General features: G+C 41.4%; 2 protein-coding genes across 6 annotated transcripts in view; one reads left to right on the top strand and one right to left on the bottom strand.

Annotated features, from left to right (window-relative positions):
- Positions 1 to 440: 440 nt before the first annotated feature.
- On the bottom strand, positions 441 to 17,749 carry PGPEP1L (pyroglutamyl-peptidase I like). Of its 3 annotated transcripts, none has more exons than XM_074601127.1 (6): positions 17,505 to 17,749; positions 14,818 to 14,870; positions 7,648 to 7,764; positions 6,916 to 7,145; positions 5,870 to 5,957; positions 441 to 1,989 (listed from the first exon to the last, which is right to left on the bottom strand). In XM_074601127.1, exons 1-6 carry the CDS (start codon positions 17,536 to 17,538, stop codon positions 1,741 to 1,743), a joined length of 771 nt encoding a protein of 256 aa, XP_074457228.1. In that variant the 5' UTR covers positions 17,539 to 17,749; the 3' UTR covers positions 441 to 1,740. The 3 variants fall into 3 exon arrangements, with proteins under 3 accessions (XP_074457228.1, XP_074457229.1, XP_074457230.1); XM_074601128.1 differs by lacking the exon at positions 441 to 1,989 and adding an exon at positions 4,354 to 4,872; XM_074601129.1 differs by lacking the exon at positions 441 to 1,989 and having other exon boundaries at positions 5,644 to 5,957.
- Positions 17,750 to 22,562: 4,813 nt separating this feature from the next.
- The window catches only part of LOC141748685 (protein FAM169B-like), a 43,537-nt gene continuing 42,267 nt past the window's right edge, over positions 22,563 to 23,832 (top strand). The window contains exon 1 of one of the 3 annotated variants that reach the window (XM_074601124.1): positions 22,563 to 22,701. In XM_074601124.1, coding sequence (XP_074457225.1) covers positions 22,668 to 22,701 — 34 coding nt within the window. In that variant the 5' untranslated portion in view covers positions 22,563 to 22,667. The remainder of the gene's footprint in view (positions 22,702 to 23,832) is intronic. The other 2 variants (XM_074601126.1, XM_074601125.1) reach the window with 2 other exon arrangements.

Consider the following 23,832-nt stretch of genomic DNA (forward strand, 5'->3'; position numbering starts at 1 on the left):
GCAGTCCTCGTGTCAGCAACAAAATGCTGCGTGTTTAGATGAGTGTAGACGTAGCTGACCTGATGCGAGGACTTCAAATTACGAGTATTTGATGAAATCTGTTACAGAAATCAATTGTTTACAATGTTTGAATGTCCAGAGGAATGGCTAGAGTAAAGGGAATGGCCTTTCTGTTTGTCCTGTAGAATGGGCGAAGTCATTCCTGCCAGTTTTCCCTCGGATGCCACAAGCACCAAAAAGACGTTTGGCTGAATCAGCACCTAAAAAGCAATTGTCTGGTCCAGGACTCGCCTTGCTTTCTTGACCAAAAAAAGAGAAAAAACCTGTCACGGGCTGCCTGATGATACTACTACATCGAGTTTACAGCTTTGGATCTTTGCTGCTTCTGTTTGATGAGAGCACTGATTTCTTTTTTTTTCTTTTTTTCTTTTTTTTTTTTCAAAACTAACATTGAATTGATTTCTTTTGACGTGCCAGTAAAAAATTCAATTCCCTTTTCTTCCCCCATTTATATGCTTCATAACTGTGGATTCTGATGGACCAGCCATCAAATTTTAACTGCCCTCTGACAGCGTGTAACTGGTTTACAAGCACACAGGACTAACACGAGCTTGCCGTCAACTTGATGGATAATGTTCCTCTTTTTCCAGCTCTGGCAGCTGTTGGTGCAGGTGTTGGTTGTGGTGTCTGAATAACGTGGTGCTTGGCTACTCCGAGTTGTACGCGGCCTCTTGAACACACAGCGCTGTGGTTACGCGCTAGAGTGTGTCTTTGGAGGGAGGATTTCTCTCTAGCCCTGAGAAACCAGCAAAATTTAACGTTTTTACTAGGTTGTTTCGGTTTTCCATTTTTGATTAGGTTCCAGTGGCCTTTTGGTGCAGTGACTGTTCCCCTCTCTTGCACATATTGATTACCACAACTGGAGATCCTCAGATCTTTCAGCTGGCTAGGAGGGTTTTGTTCAAACTGTCCAAGTTACTGGGTTTTATAATTGTACGTAGGTGGTTTTAAAATGCATTAGGACGAAACACTAATGACGTAGCACCCATCATGATAAACATTTCAAAAAGCACTTCGGGAAAGACGGTCGCGTGACATCACGTACACGTGCGTGGTGACAGTCAGCTCTCCTGGACCAAACCACCTTCATGATACCATTGCGTTCTGTGTTTGCAATTCAAGCTTAATTCCTTTTTTGTTCTGTTTGTTTCCATAGCTTTTTTTTGTTGTGTTTTGTGCATTTTGAATAGCTTTATTCACATGGGTTTTTCATGCAGACTTCCCTTGGACAGTAAATCAAGTTGTTTGTGCACGTGAACAACTGAGAATTAATGTTGGCTTGATAGAGTCATAATATGGTTTGTAATGTTGTTCTTCCCTGAGACCACTGGCTTGTCTGGTATGGAAAATTTATTTAGAACTTCAGCTATGTTTGAATAAAGTTAAAGTAATCCAATTTATTTATAAACTAAAAACAAAAGCCCACCCAGCCCTGAAAACCAGCACTTTGACAAACGGCACCAAGCTGTTTTCCCGCAGTGGGATAACAAATCGGCATCGCTGCAGGGAGCAGGCGCCTTTGTTTTTAGTGCTCGGCCATTGTTCTCACCTGCCTCGCATTTAAAAGCTGCTCGGTGGCACGGAAGGTGGTTTGGTTGCAAAGGAACGTGGCTCCTACGTAAAGGCAGGGGCGCCGGCTGCCTGGCACTGCGGGAGGCGCGCTGGGGGGGGGGCGGTGAGCTAGACGCAGCGGCCGAGCATGATGGAAAGCGCGAGGCCGGCCTGTGTGCACCAAGTCTTTCTCCGCGTGATGCCTCTGCTCTTTCCAGCTGGTTCGAGGTGATGTCTGGTTCTAGGCACGTTCGCACTGATGCTCCTCTTGGTCTTTGAAAACAAACGAAAGCAAGCCCAGTTTGCCCAGGACGACTGGTCACCAGATGGAACTGCTGTCAGGTCCTCTGGGAACTGCCGAGGGGTGTTCAGTACAACCTAAGTGAACAACACTCCGATTGTTGGTATAACTCCATACATATATATCTATATATACATATATATATCTGCATATGTATATCTGTAATATAGATATATATATTTAAACCCTTTTCATTCCATTAGTACAAGTAACACTTGTTTCCTGTTATTCTTATTTTGTTTGTCAACCGTGTATTTAATCACTGGGCTGAACAACAGTGGAGGAAGGTGCAAGGGATCCACTCCTTACTTACTAACCAGTGATAAGAGCCAGATATTGCAACTTAACCCATGAGTAGTTGCGCAGACAAGAATTTAAGAATGATGTTAGAAACAACAGTAGTGGCCAGGGGTGCTGAAGATACAGAACTACAAACAGGCAGGAGGGCTTCGAAGGATGCCTCAGTTCAGAAACTGGTGGCTCAGGGAGGGCAAACGGCCTCTGAAATGGAGCGCGGCCAGTAAATCAGAACTGAGAAGCGTTTGTGTGGAGGCGCATGAAAACAGAGGATACAGAAATGGGTATTTACAAAGACACAGGGCTTGGCAGAAGTTGGAGGTAGTTTCCTGAGCTTAATGCGTGGGACGGCATCAGAGCTCAGGTATCACAATTCTGGTCGTTGGTACTTGTAAATAAACCTCTGGACTTCCCAGTGGGGCGGTGAATTCAGTACCGGGAGTGTAACGGTTGTCATCATTGGTCTGTATCAGTCTCAACGTACAGTTGGTCTGTTTTGCAAGTACCTTAAGACTAGCACTAGTTTGTGTGTGTGCATACGCGTGTGTGTTCATCTTTTTTTTTTTTTATGTGTTTTGTTGATTAGTAATCCATTAGCATTTTCCATAGGGCTTTAAGTCCAGTAGATTACGGGTAGTCAGTTGACGAAGATCTGGTTTACAAGAACTAATTAAATGTTTCATTGCGTTTTGTAAGTACATAGAATAATTTTATAAAATGTTTGTAGTCTATAAATGCCTAAAATATAATTTAAGGGCACTTTTCTGTGTCTGTGTATGGGTGTGTCTGTATGTGATCAGTTTTTTTGATGGTACCAGTTTACTAGCTAGCTTTACAATATGCCAAAAAGGATCGCTAACGTGTCCAATTCATGGCGTGTCCCCCTACCCGCCCAAGCTTTGTGTCCCAGTATATAGCGAACGAATAAAGGAGTTGGGGAAATGTTCTGTATCTTCAGTATCCTGGTCTTCCAGAGCCCTCTGGTTGGGGTGGGATCATCTTAACTGGTCATTTCGCTTTACTGTCTAGGGCAGTTAACTTAATGGATTACGAGAACCTCACTGGTCGGGGAAACAGAACGGGTTTTGCTGCTACCCAGTCTCACGTGTGCTGTTCAGTACCTGCTTTTCGCTGGCCGTGTGGTTTGAAGGACGCGACTGCATAAGAGAAAGAGGGAAGATGGTTTTCGTAATTGCTATTGAAGAACTAGGTGCAGATTTCTTTACTTTAAAGTTCGTATGCAGCCTCTAAAGACGCTGAGCACCATTTGAAGCTTTGTTGCAATGAGCAAGGCAGGGTCCCTATTTATTTTTATTTAAGACTGTCGAAGATCCCTTCCCCCTCACTCCCCCCAGATTGGACTAACCACGTTGCTGAAGGGTTACGATGATTTAGATACTGTTTAAAAATCAGCTCTTCTGTTTTCTGAACCAGTGAGGTTTGAGATGAAAGGATTGGCCAGAGTTCGTCTACCTCTGGGACAAAAACAAAACTAGAAAGTGCTAAGGAATGGATGCAGTTGCAAATACAACATTTTCCAATTTTTCTTGTTTAAATTTTTCTAAGAGAAAATTAAACAATAACATGGCCAATTTATTACATAAAAAGACTTGCTGTGTATAAATTATTCCTAAAGAAATTCCTGTGTTTATATTAAAATGAATCAGTAGATAAAAAAAAAAAATTTCAAAATGTTTTTGTATATTCTGTTGTAAGAATTTATTCCTGTTATTGCGATATACTCGGGATTCTTTACATTATGAAAAGAAGAAACTTTGTCTATTTTGAATGGCTGAAGCTAAGGCTCCTTTAGTTTCTCTTACTCTGCTTTTTTCTAGTAGTTTCAGTACTACATGATTTAAGTTAAATAAAAGAATTCTGTATGCATTTGCCTGTTTCTGAATTTGTTGCTCCTTATGCAAAACGAGTACAGGTTAGTAAACGCAGAGTAAATCTCTGGTTTTCTTCGGCCTTTTTTGGCTGCCTTTAATTGAGCTACTCTGAAGAAATCTTAGTAGAGGTCAGTACTGCCACTATGTTGTGTTGAACGCAAAAGTATTTCCCTCCGGTGACAATGAGCCTGTGGACCCTTTCTTGATGGGACTCTCAGGCCGGTTTGGAGTAGGTAGTTCCCTTGAAAAAGGTAAGCTTATTTATTCATTTATTTATTTATTTGAAGACACCACGCTTATTTACCGTACAGCAATCCATAGACGAGGCATTCAGCCATCCAGCATGTGGGTATCAGTTTTCCGTAACAGTCATTAGAAAAGACAGGCAAGAAAACTAGAATTATCTTGGCGTTTCCAGTTCCTCTGACTCTTGTCATCAAAGTGTTGGCTGAAATAAGGCATGATGGTGGCCCAAAGCTTCATCAGCTCTCTGCACTGTTAGGTTTGTCTGTTGTCCTTTTGACTGACGCGATGCTTGAGGAACGGGCTTTTGTTTCCCTTGGAGAAATCCCAGGTGTCCACATTAAGCTGCTGCTGTCCTGTTCTAGTGACTGTTTTTGAAAAATGGCTGCTAATTTTATCTCGTCCTTGTCTGTCATGGGACTAGCAAGATTATCAAGGAGAGCGGGCATTGACGTTCCCTGTGTGCTGAAGGGGAAGCGCTGTAAACCTGCTGCACCCAGCTTTCGTGGCCCAGTCCTCCTTATGTGGCTGTGTTAGAGACATGGAGGGGGAAGCAGAGAAGTGATCTGTCACTGTCCGACTCCCGGTTTTACAGTTTGGGACCTCATGTGGTTCCTGTTGTGGAAGTAACATGATGTGCCACAGCACAGCGATTGCCTTTCTTGGGACAGGTTAGCTTTTTGATTTTGATGTATAATTCCCTGAATAGCCATGCTCTGTTCTACTGAAAGACCGTTGTTGTCGTGCTGTGCTCTGTGGAAGGACTACGGTGTTTTCCTTTGGGTCAGGCACTGAGAATACGGGGTAAGTGGTGGTTTGGGGCAGTTGAACCCCAATTACTAATAGCATTACAATTCCAGCTGGATTCCAGCTTGTTTACTTTCTTTTCTGGGTTTATAACCCATTTCTGATATGGAAACTGGCATTTAGAGCACATCACTGAGAGATAATTGTAAAACTTCATGGAACAGGATCCCTACGTGTGTTTTGTTTTCCCCCGTATTTACATTTTTTACGTGGGCACTTTGCATGGCTGAACCATCTCTCTGGACGTGGACAGGGGCTGAGGGGACCTCTGTTATCTCCATCCAGTGCTCAGTGTCCTTGTGGCTGTAAGCATCCGTCTTGTTCAGCACGTCTTTAGTAATGTCTTTCTAACCACCGGAACTAGGATTAAGCATCTAAAATGTTTTAAGTCCAGTTTCATGCCTTTTTAAATCTGAAGCAACCTAACTGTTACCAATACAGACTGCCAATCACTTGTTTTTTCTCTCAAAGAGAGATCTAAACAATTGTTTGGGTTTTGTGAGGAAATTTCACTGAAAATAACATGGAATATACAATCCTTTTATGTAAGGGTTTAAATGATATTTAGATTGGCGTCATTTAAGAGGTAAGGAATTGCATTCTAAGAGATCCTCATTTTTTTCTTATATGATTTGTCTTACTCTCTTTCTTCCCCACACTGTTTTAACATTTCTAAGATAATTGTCTGTAATGCTTTTCCTAGAAACTCTGCTGTTACCGATTTGGATAACGGAGGCACATGGATGAAAGCTGCTCTTCCGTTGCCGTAATACAGAGAAGTGTAGTAGATATAATCACAGATATACCTGCAGTATTCAGAACAAAACGAAACCAGAAACCTGAATTAAGGAACAGTAAACTTTGATTAAATTTAAATATTCTTTAAGTAGCCAAACCAGCTCTGGTTTGTGAAATTATTAAAAAGGTATTTGCTTAGTGAATAAAGGAAATGCTGAAATAAACCCAGTTTGAGAAACAAATGTTCCTTATCTGATGGCTTGGTTTCTCAAGACACCCACCCAGAAGGAACTTTAAATAAAAAAAAATAATCGCAAGATATACATTCTTTTCTAGGCTTCTATAGGCTATGTGAGATGGGAAAGGTAGCACAGCCCACTGGAAAGCCAGAATTTTTTTGTGTAAATCATACAATCTTGGCATCTAGAAGTTCTTTTTTTTTTATCACCCTACCTTTTCACCTACAGGTGAAAATCCTGAAATTTAAGGCCAAAATTGTCTGATTTTTATTTTTTAAAAATGAGATAGTTTTCTGTGTTTTCCTTTTAAATGAAGACTAGCATAACAGAAAACTGCTTCAGTACTACCGAAACACGTAATGAGATCACAGACATCGTTCAAACGGTACCTGTAATTGCTCTGTTCTTCAGTGTGTGTATTTACATTTTGTATCCCTCCCAGTTGGGAAAAATAGATTAAAATCTGCTACTAGTCAGTATTGCTTTCAGACTCTCTTAATAGCTCAGGTTTACCAGGGTTGTTAATCACAGGGTGTGCTATGTTGGAACTTGTTTCTTTTGGAATTTACAAATCCATGGAAAAATATCTACTGGGTGTAGTTTTTTCATGAAGGCTGCTCTGCATAAAATTTAAATTTATCCCAATTTCACACTTGTGCCCCTCTGAAGACTTCGCTTCAAAGTGATTTTGGTTGGAGGAAAACTCATTGCAAAGATTTGTCAAGGTTAAATAAGCTGCTTGAGTTACTTCTGCTTTTACTGTGAGACCCCGATACGGCATGTTTACCTTCCCGCATCTCTGGAAAAGATTACATCGATGCCTTCCACTGAAACGTTTTTCCAGAGAGTCTTCATATTAATTGTAGATTCAATCTTTTCCGGGCCGTCTAGCATGCAACAGCCACCTTCTGGGTGAAAACCACAAGCATCCATCTCATGGTAGCCTTTGTTCTTCCCACACTGCTCAAGGATGATGACTGCTTTGGCGGATGAAGCCAGCCCAACGTGAACAGTAAGCTGTTTTTTCCCACCAGAGTGAATAACAGGAAATTAAAAATGAGACCTGTTTTTTTAAAAACACTTAATGCAGTAGTGCCAAGCATTATGTGAAATACTAGCTTCAAGGTAGGGAGTCTTGCTGTAGCTCATGCCTAAAGAAAACTCCGATAAGGGATTATAAATGAGGGCAAAATTGTGCTTTAGTTTATTTTTGTTGTGTCTAGTCAGCTCAGGACTTCAGAGCTGTGGTACCTTTTTTGCAATTTATGGTGGATATTTTTTTTTCCCTTTGTTCAGTGTGCAGTTGTGCTGTTTAAATGGCACGGGGTTAAATAAAACGCTAATTATTTGTGTGCTCCAGATTTATTTGAAACCTTTATCACAGTTTTAATAGTCACTTTCCACAGTTGTCTGATGAACGTATTTTGCAATACTCTTGGAGATCTTTTTAAAGCCCCAGTCAGAATAATAATATTCATAAATGAAGAGGGGAAAATTGTGTAACTTAGTAATTACTCACCAGTGGCTGAAGAGTTTTCCATATTGTGAAGACTTGCTCCTTTGCTTTTTGGTAAACCGCCGGCAGCTGCATGATCCGCAGATCTATGTTTTTACCAAGGCCTCTCTCGGACAGCTCCTGTGTTTACAAAAAAACCACCATGGACTTGTACGAGCATTGTGTTTCTCAGACCGTGATACAGAAATCAGGCTGAACCAACGGAGAAGACACAGGAAAGCAGCGTAATGCTGCCTAACCCTAGACATCGGTCTGCAGCGAGAGTCAGCTGTCCTGTGGTAGCTCTCCCTTTTTTAACTGGAAGAGACTAAATTGTGCTAACCAATTTCCTAATGTCACGTCCATGTGGAGCCATTGTTGTGTTTTCCAAAGGGACGCTCAGTCTCCAAGTGGGTGGGAGTGGTTACGGCTTGGGGACCGGCCCATGGGGAACCATGAAATACAGAATCTCGCAGAAAGGGCCTGCATTTAGACTTCGATATAGGCAAGAGCTGTTCCCCTGAAAACTCTAGTAGATAAACCTGCACTGTCAAGAGACACGAACTAGGGAGAATTCACCTTAGTGACTGTGAATTCATCTTAGTTAGAATGTCACTCAAGTGACAAACAAAAATTATGCCCAGGATTGAGGTGAAAGTAGCAAAGGCACCCTTCAAAGCAGCAGACTGGACTGATGATTTTAAGGTGGTCTGGAGAATAAAGGTCACATGGAAATGGCCGGAAGTTATTTTGTCCGTGGAAGAGGGCTAACGAACAAGGCATAAGCCTCTAAGTAGAAAGCAGGCTACTGCAATGGCAGGATGCAGACGGAATGCATCTGAGGTGGAATGATTTGCCCCAGAGAAGTAAAATGGTACTTGAAAATCCCTGTTGCATTTGAGTAGACCGCTACCAAAGGAGGGTACAGATGAAGTTTCTAAGAGGAACACAGGCAAAAAGCAGCAAAGGTATGTGATTAGCCCAAGAAACCTGTAACTTTTTATTAACTGTCTTCTCAAGCTTTCATTTCTCACCAAGGATATTTGTGCGGATGAGGCCCACAGTTCTAAGCCGTGCTAACTGGGAAGTTTGCCCTTCAACACTGGCTTCCTATATAAACTGTTCCAATTTTCTTGTCAGCGGAAACATTGATTAGCTGTGCTCAATAAACTATTTGACACAAGCAAGGAAACAATGCCTGCAGGGAAGCAAACACATTTAGAGAACAGTGCCAGCCTTTTTTCCTCTGGGCGCTGACAGTCTTTGAGAGACCATTGCATCATCTTGCTTAAGAATGCTGTACTGTGTCTTAGCTTCCAAAAAAGAAAACCCCAGCTGGTTCACAATTAGCATTTTCTTTTCTAAAGCATCTTTAATTTTAACATTTAATGAGATTCTTCCTTTTTAACTGTAAGGCCTAGAGGACTCGACTACCCGTAACTTTGGTACAGAATGTGGAGACCCAAAGTAAGTTGTTAGGCTGTTCTCCTCTCGTGCTCTCTGGATTGACGTTCTGTTGTCACCACTTGTCATGGGAGAAACACGCAGAAATACTTCAGTGCAGGACAGAACCCTAAGCTGGCCAATAGCAAAGGGCTGGGAATTTGTGTCAAAGGAAGACAGTTCGCTATGTCCTAAACAATTTCAGCACGTTGTCAATAACGTGTATTACTTTGTCGTCTAAGAATCCTACCCATGGGCTTATCTCCCACTAGACCAGATGTTATGCAAACAAGGAACAACAAAGAAAAGGCTGTTCCTTGTCTTAGCCTTAACCAAAACCATTTTTGCATTTAAGGTGAGAGACTGAAGATGGTCAGAGGAGGATGACAGCATCTGGAAAATAGAGCTCACACTGGTGAGTTAATTCAGTAAACAAGTGTCTGTCTTTTGTAGTTGAAGCAGCAAAGGAAACTTCAAAAGAGGACAAAACTTTTGGAGGACTTCTTTTATGGGAAAAGTGGTTCAAAAGAAAGCATGGAGATTCGCTGTTGGGAAGTTCTTCTAAAAGGGAAATGAAATGCAGCTTTATCAGCTGACGACATGGAGTTGTCGGCAAGTTGTGGTCACAGTCCTGGTCCACTGGAGTTCTGTTGTTACACAGCCCTCCCCGAAGTGAAGTGACTTGCACAGAACAGGTGAGCTCAGGTGCGGTGGTTGTGTCACACGGGGTGTTAGAAGCGTCTCGAACTTTTAAAAAACTCCAGAAAATTTCACTGAGTTTGCCTGAGTTTTCACTGATTTGGGTTGCCGGGGAGGGAGGCAGGGGACTGCATGTGTTAATCTTGTGAACCTCATTCGAAAAGGCTTGTGTTGGTGCAGAAAGAAACCCAGAAGTTACCAGTTGACCCACTCAGTCTGCAAGTATGTTGCAAACAACCTTTTGTTGTTTGGTGGTTTTTGGTTTGCTTTGGGGTTTTTTGTTTGTTTTTTGTTCTCAAATCCTGCAGATACCTTTTTAAAGCTGTAGGGACGGAAGAAAGTTCCAGAACAGAAATGAAGGAACTAAATACCTATGTTGTCTTAGTTTCACAGATGATGAAACTAAAGCAGAGAGGGAGAGGGAGACAGAGATTAAATGACAAATTTCCAAAGACCACATGGTCAGTGGCAGGATGAAAAACTGCACTCAGAGATATGATCCTCATCTCCCGATAGCAAACATCATTCCCAGAAGCAGTTGGAAATGTGACCTGTTCTTTACACTAACAGTTTAATTACTATGAATGTTGTCACTCAACTTACATTTGTGCCCTATTAACTGGGGACTTTGACCTTGATGGTAGACTGCCCCGATAGGTTATTTAGCTGCCAAGTGCCAGACAGGAGTTTCTGAAGGAGACACAGAAACAGGCTTAGATCAAAGGTTATTAGGTGGGACCATCAATCTGTAATACGGAATAAATAATTCAGGGGATCTGGGATTCTGAGAGTCCCGCGTGGTGCTGAAGAACTAACACTGTGATAACTCAATGTGATCTGTCAGCAAATGGGGAGTAAACACTCGGTGGTGTTTTCCTTTAGAGAGAATGTCCTACACTTCCAGAGTTAAAAGTGCTGCTGGTGGAGCTTTCGTGCATACTTTAGGAGGGTATTTCAGGTGAATGGAGTTATGAGAACCATAAAAAACTTAGCGAGACAGGTTTCTAAAAGAGAAGCTGTCTTTCTAGTGCTAGACAACCATGTCGGGCCATGTGACAGCGTCTATAAAAGGTCTGATGCTTTTCTCAATGACCCTGAATTGACAGGTTCACCTGTACTTTCAGATCCATTTGACTATCCTTTTCCCTGAACATTTGAGGGGTACTTGCTGAGGAATCAGAACTCCGTAGATGCAGTGCTGACGAATGCCTTGCGTCCGAGTCCTCTTGTGTTGTGATGAGAACCTGGCTTCGTGCAAAACCGACAGGGTACTCCTCGCATCTCGCATTCTTAGCAAATAATATTTTCATATTGTAAAACAGACAATGCGGGACAATGCACTGCTACATAGGTGTGAATAAGAAATCAAGCATTCAGAATAAATACCCTTTCCAAACCGGCAGAAATAGAGATTTGGAGAATTACATTAACATTTATCATCTGATTCCTGGGGATTTCAGAAAATGCAAATGGGCTTATTCACTGAAAAGCTAGTAGTAAATAGTTAATTTGTAAGAGAAACAATATCACACAACCATTTTGGAGTGCCCAATGAGGGCACAGGAAGGATGCAACTACTGGTGTGGGCTGTGTGCTCACTGGATCAATCTCCCAACAGCAAGAAAAGAGGGTCAGGAAAATGGCTGATCCCATCAGCAAGGCAGAGTGCAACAGCATCTTATGGAGAAGCTCTAGGAGGGATCTTAAGGAAGCAGAGGTGTCTAAGAGCAAGTATTGCTCAAAAAAGTGAAGCCATTGCTCTTTGGCAAAGACTACATTCCAAAAAGCTGGGAGGGTGAGGCTATGCTTTGAGAATTGGAACCCTGGGACTCCTGTTACACGTATTTTTATAGGATTTCAGATGATTTTGGTGCAAGAGCTCTTCTGGGATATGAACCCATTGGATGACACGGATCAGTGTTACAACATCGATGAGGGTGCCATGGTATCCAGGTTTTTGATAAGGACTCAGTTCATTTTAAGGTAGTAATTCAGATAGTTCTGAATAATGTACAAAGGCATTACACGTGAGCAATCATGTTTAGTAGCTCAGTTCCAGCTGTTCAGGACTTTCTTGAGAATGAGTTTGAGTGTACTCTTACTTGGTTCTCAGAAAAGAGACTCAGCGGGAGGCCTTTACTTTGGTGATCCAGGCAGGAACCCCAAAGCCAAAACAGGGTTACTTCCAGATGTAAATACTAAATTTTGCTATCTTTAATATATGTGCATAAGCTTCCTGAAGACCATAGGGCTACTCATGTCAACAAGGCCAATGGAACAATACTACGAGATTGCTATTTAGCGTGGAGAAGCCTATCAGCATTCAAAGCACTTCCAGATTTGCAGCAAATTTCCCTGAATTGTCTGAATTAACCACCTTTGCCAGGGAACAGGAAACCAGAGCAGCATCCCCAGTATGAATAAAAATTAATTCCACACAGAGGGTGTCACATCAGAGGGAAATGGATCTGTTCTCCTCCATACACAAGGGCTGACGTCTGTCTCATTATGGAATGCTGTAGCCCTCATTAGGTAACTTCCTGGCATAGCCAGTGCGTGGCATTGCTACAGAAAACTCGTCTCATCGGTGCGTTTTCACTTTAGGCTGTTTTGCTTTCAGATAAAGAACAAGTTTTATTTTCAGCCAGAAGAGGATGATATTGCACCCAAAATTAGAACCAATAGGAATCAGGAAATAATAAGCAATAACATTGTCAACTGGCAAATATTTGTGGTTTAAGGCACATGTCAAGTTGGAGTTGAGATAATTTATGGGTCTCCTGTGATGACTGAGGTGTGGAAAGGTATCACAGAAGTATTTTGTTTCTTGTTAGCCTACAGGGATAACATCCCTCATGACTTTGAATGTGTAATTGATTTATTCTTCCGAACACCAAATTGCAGTCAGCATTCTTCACCCAACAAAGCCAGAATAGAAAAATATGTATCGGTTGGCACAGTGCACGAAGCTACAACTTTGTTTTTTTGAAAAATGTACTAGCTCCTTGTGTTTCAGTTATCTTGGCTTGACCGCTCTTCATTGTCAAGACAGGTCTTCAGTAGCTGTCACCAAAACTTGTAATATGGTTACAGTCCTGTAGAGTCACCATCTTTCTAACACTATATCATGGTTTCAGTTGGGATAGTTATATTTTCTATTAGCAGCTGGTATGTTTTGGATGTGGGATGAGAAACACTTTTGGTAGCGCACTGGTGTTTTCACTTGTTGCTAGGCAGTAAAGGCCTTTTCTGCTCCTCATGTCACCCAGCCAGCGAGTAGGCACCAGTCGGGGTGCACAAGAAGTTGGGAGGGGACACAGCCAGGACAGATGACCCCAACTGACCGAAGTGCTGTTCCATGCCATGTGACGCCATGCTCAGTATATAAAGCTGGAGGAAGGGGGGAATGTTCGGAGTTATGGCATCTGTCTTCCCAAGTAACTGTTACACATGATGGAGCCCTCCTTTCGTGGAGATGGCTGGACACTTGCCTGCCGATGGGAAGCAGTGAATTAATTTCTTGTTTTGCTTTGCTTGCATGCACAGCTTTTGCTCTGTCTACCAAACTGCCTTTATCTCAACCCATCAGTTTTTCCCGCTTTTACTTTTCTGATTCTCTACCCCATCCCAACTCGGGGGGATGAGCGAGCTGCTGCATGGTTCTAGTTGCTGGCTGGGGTTAAACTACAACACACTACTAGTACTTTCTTATAGCTACTTTTACAGAATTGAAATATTTATGGGCTTATTTCAGTCTCCCTAAATAGAACATAGCACCCTCAGTTTGTTTTACTTGTCTTGCTTTCCATTTTTACCAGTATTATCTGTTATTTCTTGCAGATATTGGACCAGTCTTACAATTCAGTTTTACTAACTTGACTGTTCTCTAACCGGTTTCAGATTTCATTGTGTTAACCTTTTTTCTACCTTGGAATTGCTAAAAACTTGTATGAAAGACCCTCTTAAAATAACTCTGAGCATAAATACCTTATGAGAGTAACTGAACCCACGGAACGGCCATTGTCTGTGCTAGGAAGAATGAATGAACCTTGTATGTGACTTTTACACATACTCAGCAAATCTCTGCAGCCGTTCCTACTGTTTGAACGTATATACTACGACCTTTCGCACTTTAGACTGAGCTAGAGTACTAAAGTACCAAACTAGTAAATTATTTCATTGTAGCAGCCATACTCTTATATACAATGGTTGGGTATTTCTTTTCTAAGACGTATTTAAAGACAGAAGTTATGTTATTGTTAAAACCTAGATAATACTTTAAAAATGAGTAATCCTGTTGCTGAAAAATAATCTATTTGTGGAAATTCTTGGTGTGTCCCAAGAAATGTGTGTTCACATAAAAAATAATTACAAAATAAAAAATTGTAACAGACAAGTTTATGCTGAAACCCAGGTATCCAAACCCTGTCTTTGTATCACCCAGCTAAATTTGTTCTAATACGCATACTTAGGAAATAAGCAGGCATTTTCAAGATTCCATCTTAGACATGTTGTTACATGCTAGTCAAGGTATATGGAGCGGGAAGAAATCTGAATGACCTTGTTTTCAGTTTCAACTGTAGACTTCACTGTCATTTGAAAGTGGAAGCCAAAGCTGAGATGCATAAACAGAACTGGCATGCTCTAGGTTTTGTGCTCCTGAAGTAGCCAGTAAGAACTCAAAAGGCTACACTTGTATGGGAAGGAAATCGCCTCACACAGACATGATAAAATGAGTCGTGGTACGAGACGATCCATTTACTGAAGACAGAGATCACCTGTGGCATACGCATTACTTGCAGAGAAGGCACCCTGGGTGAAAAATATCCTTTTAAAAAATCAAGAATAATATTTTGAAAAGTGCTTAAATAGTACACAAAAAATATCTTGCAAATAAAATAATGTTTCACTTATTAATTATCCTCTTTCTTCCATGTTGGGAGTCTGCTCCATGAGGCACTTTCTTGAAAGGAATGGAAAGCCTGAAAACAGTTTATATTGGGATCTCCACAAAATAAAACACCTCCCTCCCTTTTTTTTTTTAATGCTTACCTTCACTGCTTCCCAGCTAGAATTAACCAGGTATTGTCTAAAGGGACCAAAACCTGAAAAGACAGAAAGGTGCTTTTAACCTATGCTTGCTTTGCAACTGTAGATTAGGTGCCGACATGTATGCACGCATCTATTTGTGCTTTATCGTCATATTTTTGGTTGAGTTTTTTAGATATGATTTAGCCTTTATAACACTTAAGGGAATAGTATTTTCATTTTTTATACGCACTGATTTAAGAACTAATCCTGCAATCTTCATTCATGTCAAGGCTTACGTATGAGATAATCTTAACTGAAGCCGGTAAATGTACTGGAGCCAACAGGACAGATCACATAAATGATGATTTTTGGGAAAGGATCGTCAACCATGGAAATACCACTATGAAAAGATCCGGTGTTAAATATTCCCAGGTCACAGTCAATGCAACATTCTCATTGTTAAGCTCATGAAGATGAAGATATGCATATTTAATAAGAATGTTTGAAAGTAAAATTTAATTTCATTTATAATTTTTTTCTTTAATCCCAAATAATGAAAACGTAAGTGTTCTGTCAGGGAAAGTGTGCTTTTTGTGGTGCTGGGCAAAATCCCTCCCTTTCCTTTTTTTCCCCCCCAGTAAAGCAGAGGAAGAAAGGGAAAAGGATTCTTCGAATCCTACGTACTAAATTTAATTTTACGCATCCTTTTTTGTGAAAGACTTTTTTTAAATAAAAAGGAAAAAAAAAACACGTTTCAAGCTAGATAGACATTTTGTCACGAAAAAGTTTGATGGAAAACTCCCACTATCTTTATTAATCTCCATTACTGCTCTCAGTCCAGAGTGTTGCCACGTCTTAGATACTGGGTGGCAGGAAAACAAGTTTGTGAAATGGTTTTAATGCTATAACTGTTAGATATTTAAAAATCCTTAAATGGACAAATACTTGACAGCATATGATTGCTATTTTGCCCAGCAAAGGGTACGTGGGGACAATTAAGCTTAAATGCAGGCTTATGACATCTTAATTAACGCTAGACTTTAAGCGTTTTTTGATTTGTTAATACTTATTTTGTAACTGCTCAATCTTTTCTCTTCAATATTATGAAAAGCTGAATATGGTGCTGATATTTTTGACAATGTTTTCTCCGGGTTTAATTTTGTGCTATGGAGAGGGAACAGGGGAAATAGTACTCATTTCCCATTAACAGGCAACATAAAACCTCACTAGTCCCAGTCCGCTTTCAGAGCAAAACTAGGGTGCCAACTACTCCATTTTGAAGCTGTAATTGTTGTGCATGTTTGTGTGCCTGTGCGCGCAGAACTGCAGAATTACAGTAAAGTTCTTAAATAGCTCACAACGAAATACATGCATCTCAGTGGTGGCAATAACAAAACTACTGCTTAGGATAGTATTGTTCTATGAAAAGAAATGACTAAATGTAAGAGAGTTTTACAGTAGTGAAATACCTGCAACAACTTGGGAGTGCTACTGGCTGAATATTATTAGGCACTATCTAATAAACTGGGCTCACTGCCAGCAGGTTTATATTATAAGCAGGTGAAAATGTGACAGAGGCATGCTGTGATAATCCCTGTAATACCTTAAAGATGCACCTGTGTCTTTAATGGGATAGAATAGTCTAAAACTATTTGAACAAGTAGATTTCTGCACCTAAATGGCTATCTAAGGGGAAGAAAAAACTAGTAAGGTGCTAAGAAGAGTGTGCCCATCAAGGGTATGTGCCATACATATCATAGGAGAGAACCAGATCATCAGCCTTTTTAGAGGTTAGCAAGTACCTCTTGCTCTATTTTGCACTCCCATTCAGTTCAACTGCAATTATGTCTAGAGCAAGCCAAACTAGTTCTGCCCATCTTGCAGCTATTTAAAAAAAAAAAAAAAAAAAAAAAGGGTTTAATTGAAAACAGCGAGATGCAAATCTCTTTGATGTAGCTTCAACCTCATTCCTATGTCCTCAGATGGCCTGCAGTGGAAAATTATCCAGCAACTCACATGTCAAGATATGTGTAATGATTGTCTTTAGATGAGCCAGTGGCAACAAGAGGAATAGCAAGGAGCAGCATTCCTTAAGAGCTTTAACCTTTTAAAGCTCAGAAGTTTCTAGCTGTGATTCAGCAGTAGTTATAGCCAGCAAGAGAAACTCCAAATTTGGTCCCTTGTGCTGCATGTTCAGGCACGCTCCTTTGGTATATTAAAATTTAATGGTCTCGTTTAGCAGTGATGAGGCAGCATCTCCCGTTTAAATCTCCCTTACCTTGCCATGAAACTGAGACCCTGAAACTTGCCATGTGTTGTTCTAATTCTGGACGCTGACTATGTGACATTGTGATGCAACCTGGTTTTCTTGCTTCAGAGCTCCTTTTGGGTAAGCTTTATCTAATACTAGCCTGCACTGCCTTTGAGCTATGTGGTTTGGATCAGAGAGAATGTCAACAACGATTAAAACATGGAGAGAATGAACAACAAACCAAACTGGATGGCAGTAAAGAGGGCAGACTGCAGTCTGTTTCCTCTGACATGCGTCTGATTTTCTTAGGAAGGCAGAGCAGCAAGTTATTTTCCATTTGGAATTGTTAGTATGACCATTTGCTACTGTTTTTCCCTCCAGGGAACTGTTTACAACTAAGATCAAGCATGTGTGCATACCATCTCTCGCTAAAGGAAGAATAAAATAAAAATCTTACCAGTTACAACCACAGTGTTGGAATTCGAATCCATGAAATCTATGCTTCAAAAAGTGCAATCTTGCTGTCTTTCAGTTCCAAACAGTATTATAATTCATGTATCTGTGGCAAACTTCATTTGGGCACCTTTTTTTCTTCAAACTGTGATGCATCTGGATTCACAAGACAAGGACGATTTCTGATTCATGTAACTTTCAAAGCAAAAATTGTTATGTCTCTATATTAAAGATAGAAGTCTGACTGACCAGCTGACTGACTGGGACTGCCCCAAACTCCTTTTCCTTTCTTCAGGCATGCAGTACTATTTAGGAAGAACAGGAAAGGCTTAAAGAAACTTCTTGCAAAATATCCAGCAATATTTTTCATCAGAAACCTGTTTATGTGCAAGTAAACAGAAAATTAATTGAATCAATTTTATCGTATCTCTGTGAATATTCTATTTTTAGCACAGTTGTAATTCGCGTTAATCGTGAGGGGTGACTTAACTGCAAAAGCATATCTGTCCGTTTCCACTGTTCTTAGACTTTTTCTTACTGGCTTAAAAAGCTCAGGGGTAATTTTGCTGTTCCTCTTCATAGCAGTTATGCAATTTACTAATCTTGAGCTTTATCTTCTGCTTTTTGTGAAAGACTCCACGCAGCTTACACTTTTAAAACCAAACACCAAGAGGAAAATGTATGTATTTGCTAAACCAAAACATTTACTCAGTAATATCCTTGAAGAGGCAACATGTTAAAAAAATCTCACTCCAACTTGTAAGGTCAAAGGAACTCTAGAAGCTGAGTTATAGCTTGCCGAAACTGGAGAGTTTAATAGCTGGTCTGTCTTCATTAAACTGAAGCATGAGAACCAATAGGGGGCCTGAAATCAAAACATATGCACATTGTCACTGCCCAAAACAAAAGCATATGAAAGTTCTCTTGGGAATTATAACTATGTGGGCAGAGGGTTTCGCTGGGTCTTGTTTTGAGTAGGAAGTGTGTGCATGTGTGTGTGAGAGAGACAGAAACATGCTAAGAATAGAAAGCCACTATATAATCTCATGAGAGCTGGTAATTGTGAGACCTTAAGAAAAAATCTCTGAAGAAATCTCTTGGATTGGGTGGTGGCTGAATGAGGTTTGGAACGATGAGCTGTGTGTCATTTAAATCCTCCTGTGCTGAGACAGAAATAAATTTGTGGATTCTCTTAAATAAAAAGACCCTGATTCCACCATCCATCTCTTCCCCTGACTAATATAACTTGCAAAAGTAAATTTTGCTAACCACTGAGGCTGAAGATGCAGCTAATACAGTAAACACAGAACTCTCTGCAAATAAGGCAAAATCTGCCACTGACATCAGTGAATTACATCTAAAATTCTACAGTCTTTCATCCTCCTATGTCAATTAAGATTTTTACCACTTAATTTTTCTTTGAGACCAGTTAGTAAAACTTTTCCTATGATACTGAACAGGACAATGACGTATCAATCTTCTCATAGTTATTTCCAATTAAAGAAAAAAAAAAGCTTGATAGATATTATAAAAAAAATATATCTAAGTACAGGGTGTTCTAATGAACAAAGCATATGCAAGGAATAAAGTAAAATTTAAGGTCTATATAGTTGCTTAATTGATTTCCTACACGAGAAATTATTTAAGTGCTTTGTTTGGGACATTATAGCTGCCTTCTAGATATACGTGAAGGGTATTGCTCGAATGCCATAAAATACTAGGTATTTTATTAGATATTGTTGCATAGCATAGATACAAGTCTATTAGATCCATGCACTCTGAAACAACTGATATTATCTGTTCAGAGAGTAGTACTAGTTTTCAAAGTGTTCAGAACTGGCAAAAGAGAGTAGAAAAAAATATGGAGCACGGAAGATTAATTATGTCACTAATCCTTGATGAAGAAGCTGATAGAAATTTTGGGGGCAAAAAAGCCCAAGACGCTTTTTAATGACTCATCAGTTAAATAATTGTCTTCAGTAGTTAAGGCAGTCCCCTTCCGTAAGTAGAGGTTTGCTCATTTGGTAGTAAAGATTCTGAGACCTTTCCAGTGTTGTTATCTGCTTGTGCAAATGTGGGAGGAATGCTAGTGATTTGAATAAACCAGGAATCTGAAGTGCACTGAAATTCATTTTCGCACTGATTTAATTGATTGTTTCTGTTCCCATGCTTTACGTACATAGTAGCATACTTGGAGAAATAATGCATGTATTGCAGCTGCACTACATTTCTGTAACAAGCAGAAAATAAAGGATATGGTAGTTCCAAAAAAGAATAATAGAATCATCTGGTTAGGCCTAAGTTCTACTGAGAATCTTATTCAGAAAATGAAACCTTTTCTTTCCTCTACCATTTCTTCAGCTGAAGTTGAAACTACTCTTGCGTTTTTTTGTAAATGTATGATTGTAGCTTTAATATTAGCACTCACGTGTATACGTGCCCGTAACAATAAATACCTAAGTCACTGGATATTTGAGGTCTGTGCAAATTAATCCATGATTAAGAAACCAAGCCCTGGATATTTGAAGGCAAGTCACAGACACAGCTGACTCAGCTAAACACGGGTTGTTTTTCTTCTTGCCATACACAAATGTGATTGGCATGGCTCTCATCTTGAGGTAAAAAAGAAATGGAAGCAACTCAACTATGAAAACCCTGGTTATCACCTTGAATACTTTCCTGTACAGTTGTCTGACACATGTAAAAATTATTTGAACTGCTGAGTAAGAGAAAAATATATTTTCTGCAAATGCATTCTGTTCACATTGCAGAACTGCCAGAACACTGCTTGAATAGCTTTTTAGTACTGATGGTAACAAGAACTGAATATGGCCCTTCATTTAGAAACACCTCTTTAATTTTTATCTCTTTTATTATTACTTACATATAGATTTTTTATTTCTTGTTATTGGCAGGCACTGACCAATGTTTGAAACTGTTAAGTGGAAGTGTTTAATATATTCCAATTTTTATCTCAGCTGTTCAACATTTAATGAGAGAAGGGAGAAATCAAGCTGTTATGCTATTTAACATTAAACTATAATGGGACTTTAAATAGAAATTTCAGGATCTAACACTCTATATTTCTTTTCCATTCTAATAAAAATAAATGATCCTCAGGAAAGACCGAAGCTGCTCTTTAGGCAGATGGAATGCAATGTCACAAAAAGAGAGGAGACAAACATTTCAGTGCAAATCTCACTGTTCCCTGTGGACCAATGCCTCTTCTATTACAAACTCCATACAAATGGTAAATGACAAAGTGCAACAGCAATTTCACTTACCTTTTTTTGGATAGAAAGTGTTATATAAATACGGGAACAACATAAAATATATAAGTTCTTCTGCAACTGATACCACTGATGTACACCCAGTGCTTAGCAATAATGGAAAAATTGAAATTGTATATAATTTTAATGTAGCCAAGCTGTCGTGTGGGTCATCTTGCAGTATTAGCAAAAACTAACTGCTTTGTATGGACAGAATTTTTTTATTTTATTTTTAATTGTTTATAATAGTTTAATGTAGGGAGAAAGTACTTTAGCAGGAGAGCATGCAACTCAGGATCAACAGGTTGCTTTTGTTCAGGTGTCATTTACCATGCACAAAGAGACTCTGCAAGCAGGATTCACACAATTTAAGTAATTATTTATCAGCTAATATGCAAAATAGTTAGCTAGGACTAACAGATTACTAGACTAAATAGTGATATGCTTACCACTCCTGATCACAAAACTGATGGGTCTTAGCTGGCCAGGAAGTTTCCAATACGCTGGGGAAAGCTGGTCTCTGCCATTTGTTGGTATGGGCTGATCCTCTGCGTTACTGAGTTCTCTTCACATTTTCTGCTTTTCTTTCCTTCTGTATCTTTTCTCTTTAATCTTTCCCCCAGCTAACTATTGTCATCCCAACAACAATGCTTCTGTGACTTTGCCTTCTTGTCTTTCATGTCTTTAGCTCATGCACTTTCTCATAGCTTAACAATTTTCTCGGTAAAACTCAGGCAAGGCCACACAGCAATGCTGTATCAGACTTGGCCTTGGATCATGGTACAGTCAAACCTCTGGGCTGAGTGTAACATGGGGAGTGGTGGAAGGTACAAAGCTTCAAGCGATCGCGAGATCGTGGTGAAATCACTGATGTGCTGTAAAGCATGGCGTTGTGACAGCTGCTTTTTTTGAGAGCATCAGCGTATGGGCTGAGATCGCTTTGTCCTGTTGAGAAAAGAAAATATGAATCTACTTTAGTATGTGTTTTAAACCATTTGAAAGGAGGAGCAACCTTATGGAGTTTTTGCTCCCTGTGCTGTCAGGCAATGGAGTACCGAACGGTGATGTGAAGCACTCAAAATGCTGCCTTGAAACCTTCCCTCCGGGTCACAGCGTTCCCAGGCGGTGCAAGTGCAAAGGTAAGTTTGTCTCTGTCCACACGTTCTGTTATTTCCATGTACTTTTCTCTTCACGTCTTTTACTTTGATACTTGCGTCTGCTATTTTAGAAATAACTAAGCGACCATACACCCGCCGTAGGAAGGTTCCCAGGAGTCAACACCTGGATTCTACTTTCAAATTTTGACAACTCTGTCTTCATTTTAATCTCTGTACCTCAATTTTATGGTTTGTAATAACGAACAGCAGGCTGCTTGCCTAGCTTTTCCAAAGGCCTCCTTCACACCGACAACAACCACTGCAGTGCATTGCTGAAGAATGCTACGAAAATGTCATTTTTGCACTTATTTTCCCTCGTAAACCTCCTGCTTTTCCCACCCGAGTTTAAAGAAACTGGCGTTAGCTCTAGGGCTTGTCATTCTGGGCCTTTTAAATGAAGAACTTGCAACTTTTGCTCGGAGTTTTCTAAGTTAAGGCGCACTCCTGGGCCGGGCCTCGCCGGCGGAGGAGGACGGCTGCCCCTCAGGCTGCGGCCACCCTGCTGGGAGCTTGCAGCCAGCCCCCGCTCGCCTCTCCAGCCTTCCCTCCTACAGAAACTTCGCCAGACTGTTTACCGACACCTCCCCCGTCCTTTTGTTTCCCCAGCCGCCCCACATCCGCCATCCCCGTCGCTTTTCCTGTCGGCCAAGCCCCGGCCCGCCCCTCCGCGGAGGGACCGGGCAACACCGCCGCTCCGGCGGGGGCGGGCTGCGGCGGCCGGAGCCCGCCTCGGAGGAAGTGATGGAGGCCGCGGGAGGAGGAAGAGCTGCCGCTGGTAAGAGGGGAGGGAGAGCGCTCGGCAGCTCCCCCGCGGCCTGGCCCTCCTCCCCTGCCCCGTCTCTCCCCTCCTCACGCCGCCTCCTCACGGCGGCCGCCCCGCTCGCTTCGGCCTCCCTCCTGCTCTTGCCCTCATGCCGGGCCTGCTGCCCACCCGCAGAGGCTGGACGCGGTGCCTGGCTGTCGCACCGCCCGCCCGGGCTGTCCGGGGCCGCCGCCGGCGCCGTCCCCCGCCTCCTGTGAGGAGCGTCCCCCCCCCCACGCCGTCCCCCCCACGCCGTCCCCCCCGCCCCGAAATGGCGGGCTCCCCGCGGCACCGCGGCCGGGCTTTCCACAAACAGCCGAAACGCCGCAAAACACTAAGGCCTTTCCAGGAAAACTTTGCTCAGGCGCCAGCGGTCGTGACCGGGCGAGCCCCGGCCCTGCGCAGCCGCGCTCCCAGCGCCCTGTTTTCCACAGGATGGCTCGGGGGGAGGCGGTCCAGTCAATGCCCCCAGCACAAAGCTGGGGCAAGCAGAGCAGGCCGCTACGGAGTTTTTTGCCCTTTTCCTAAGTGTACAGGTAACGTTTCCAGGTGTTAGGGTAGTCCAGACCTGTCCTGAAGCAGAGAGGAGCTGGTCTGGGGATTTCTGTCAGCTTTGGTTCTGCAGGTGATGCTGGTAAAAGGCTCATCTCCAAACACCTGTTTCCAGTGTGTGTTTAGAGGTCTCGCTCCACAGGTGCATGTGTTTGGGACTTTAATGACTAAGTGCTTGAGAGCTGCTAAAGAGCAGAGGGAATTCTGTGTAAAAATACTTCAAAGTTTTTAAGGCCAAATCTGAGGCAGCATCAGCAAGTGTTTACCCAAACTGAGCAAAAACATGGTTTAACAAAAGAAGCATGGTTTAGCAGGGACAAAAGGAGCAGTAAACATGTTGCTTCTTGACCACAGAAGAATAATTAGTTGGATTATTTTGGTATAGGGGTGAGATATAAAAGCTTTTCTACATTGCAGAGTACTTACCCTTTCTTTAAAAAGTATTCAGGAACAACTTTCTTTGCTGATCGTGAGCTGACTCTAGAACAAGAAATATGTGGCCTCTAATGATGAATTTTTTGGGAAAAAAAGTCACTCACCCCTCATCTTCTA

Source organism: Larus michahellis, chromosome 9 (genome assembly GCF_964199755.1).
Source record: "Larus michahellis chromosome 9, bLarMic1.1, whole genome shotgun sequence".
NCBI lineage: Eukaryota > Metazoa > Chordata > Aves > Charadriiformes > Laridae > Larus > Larus michahellis.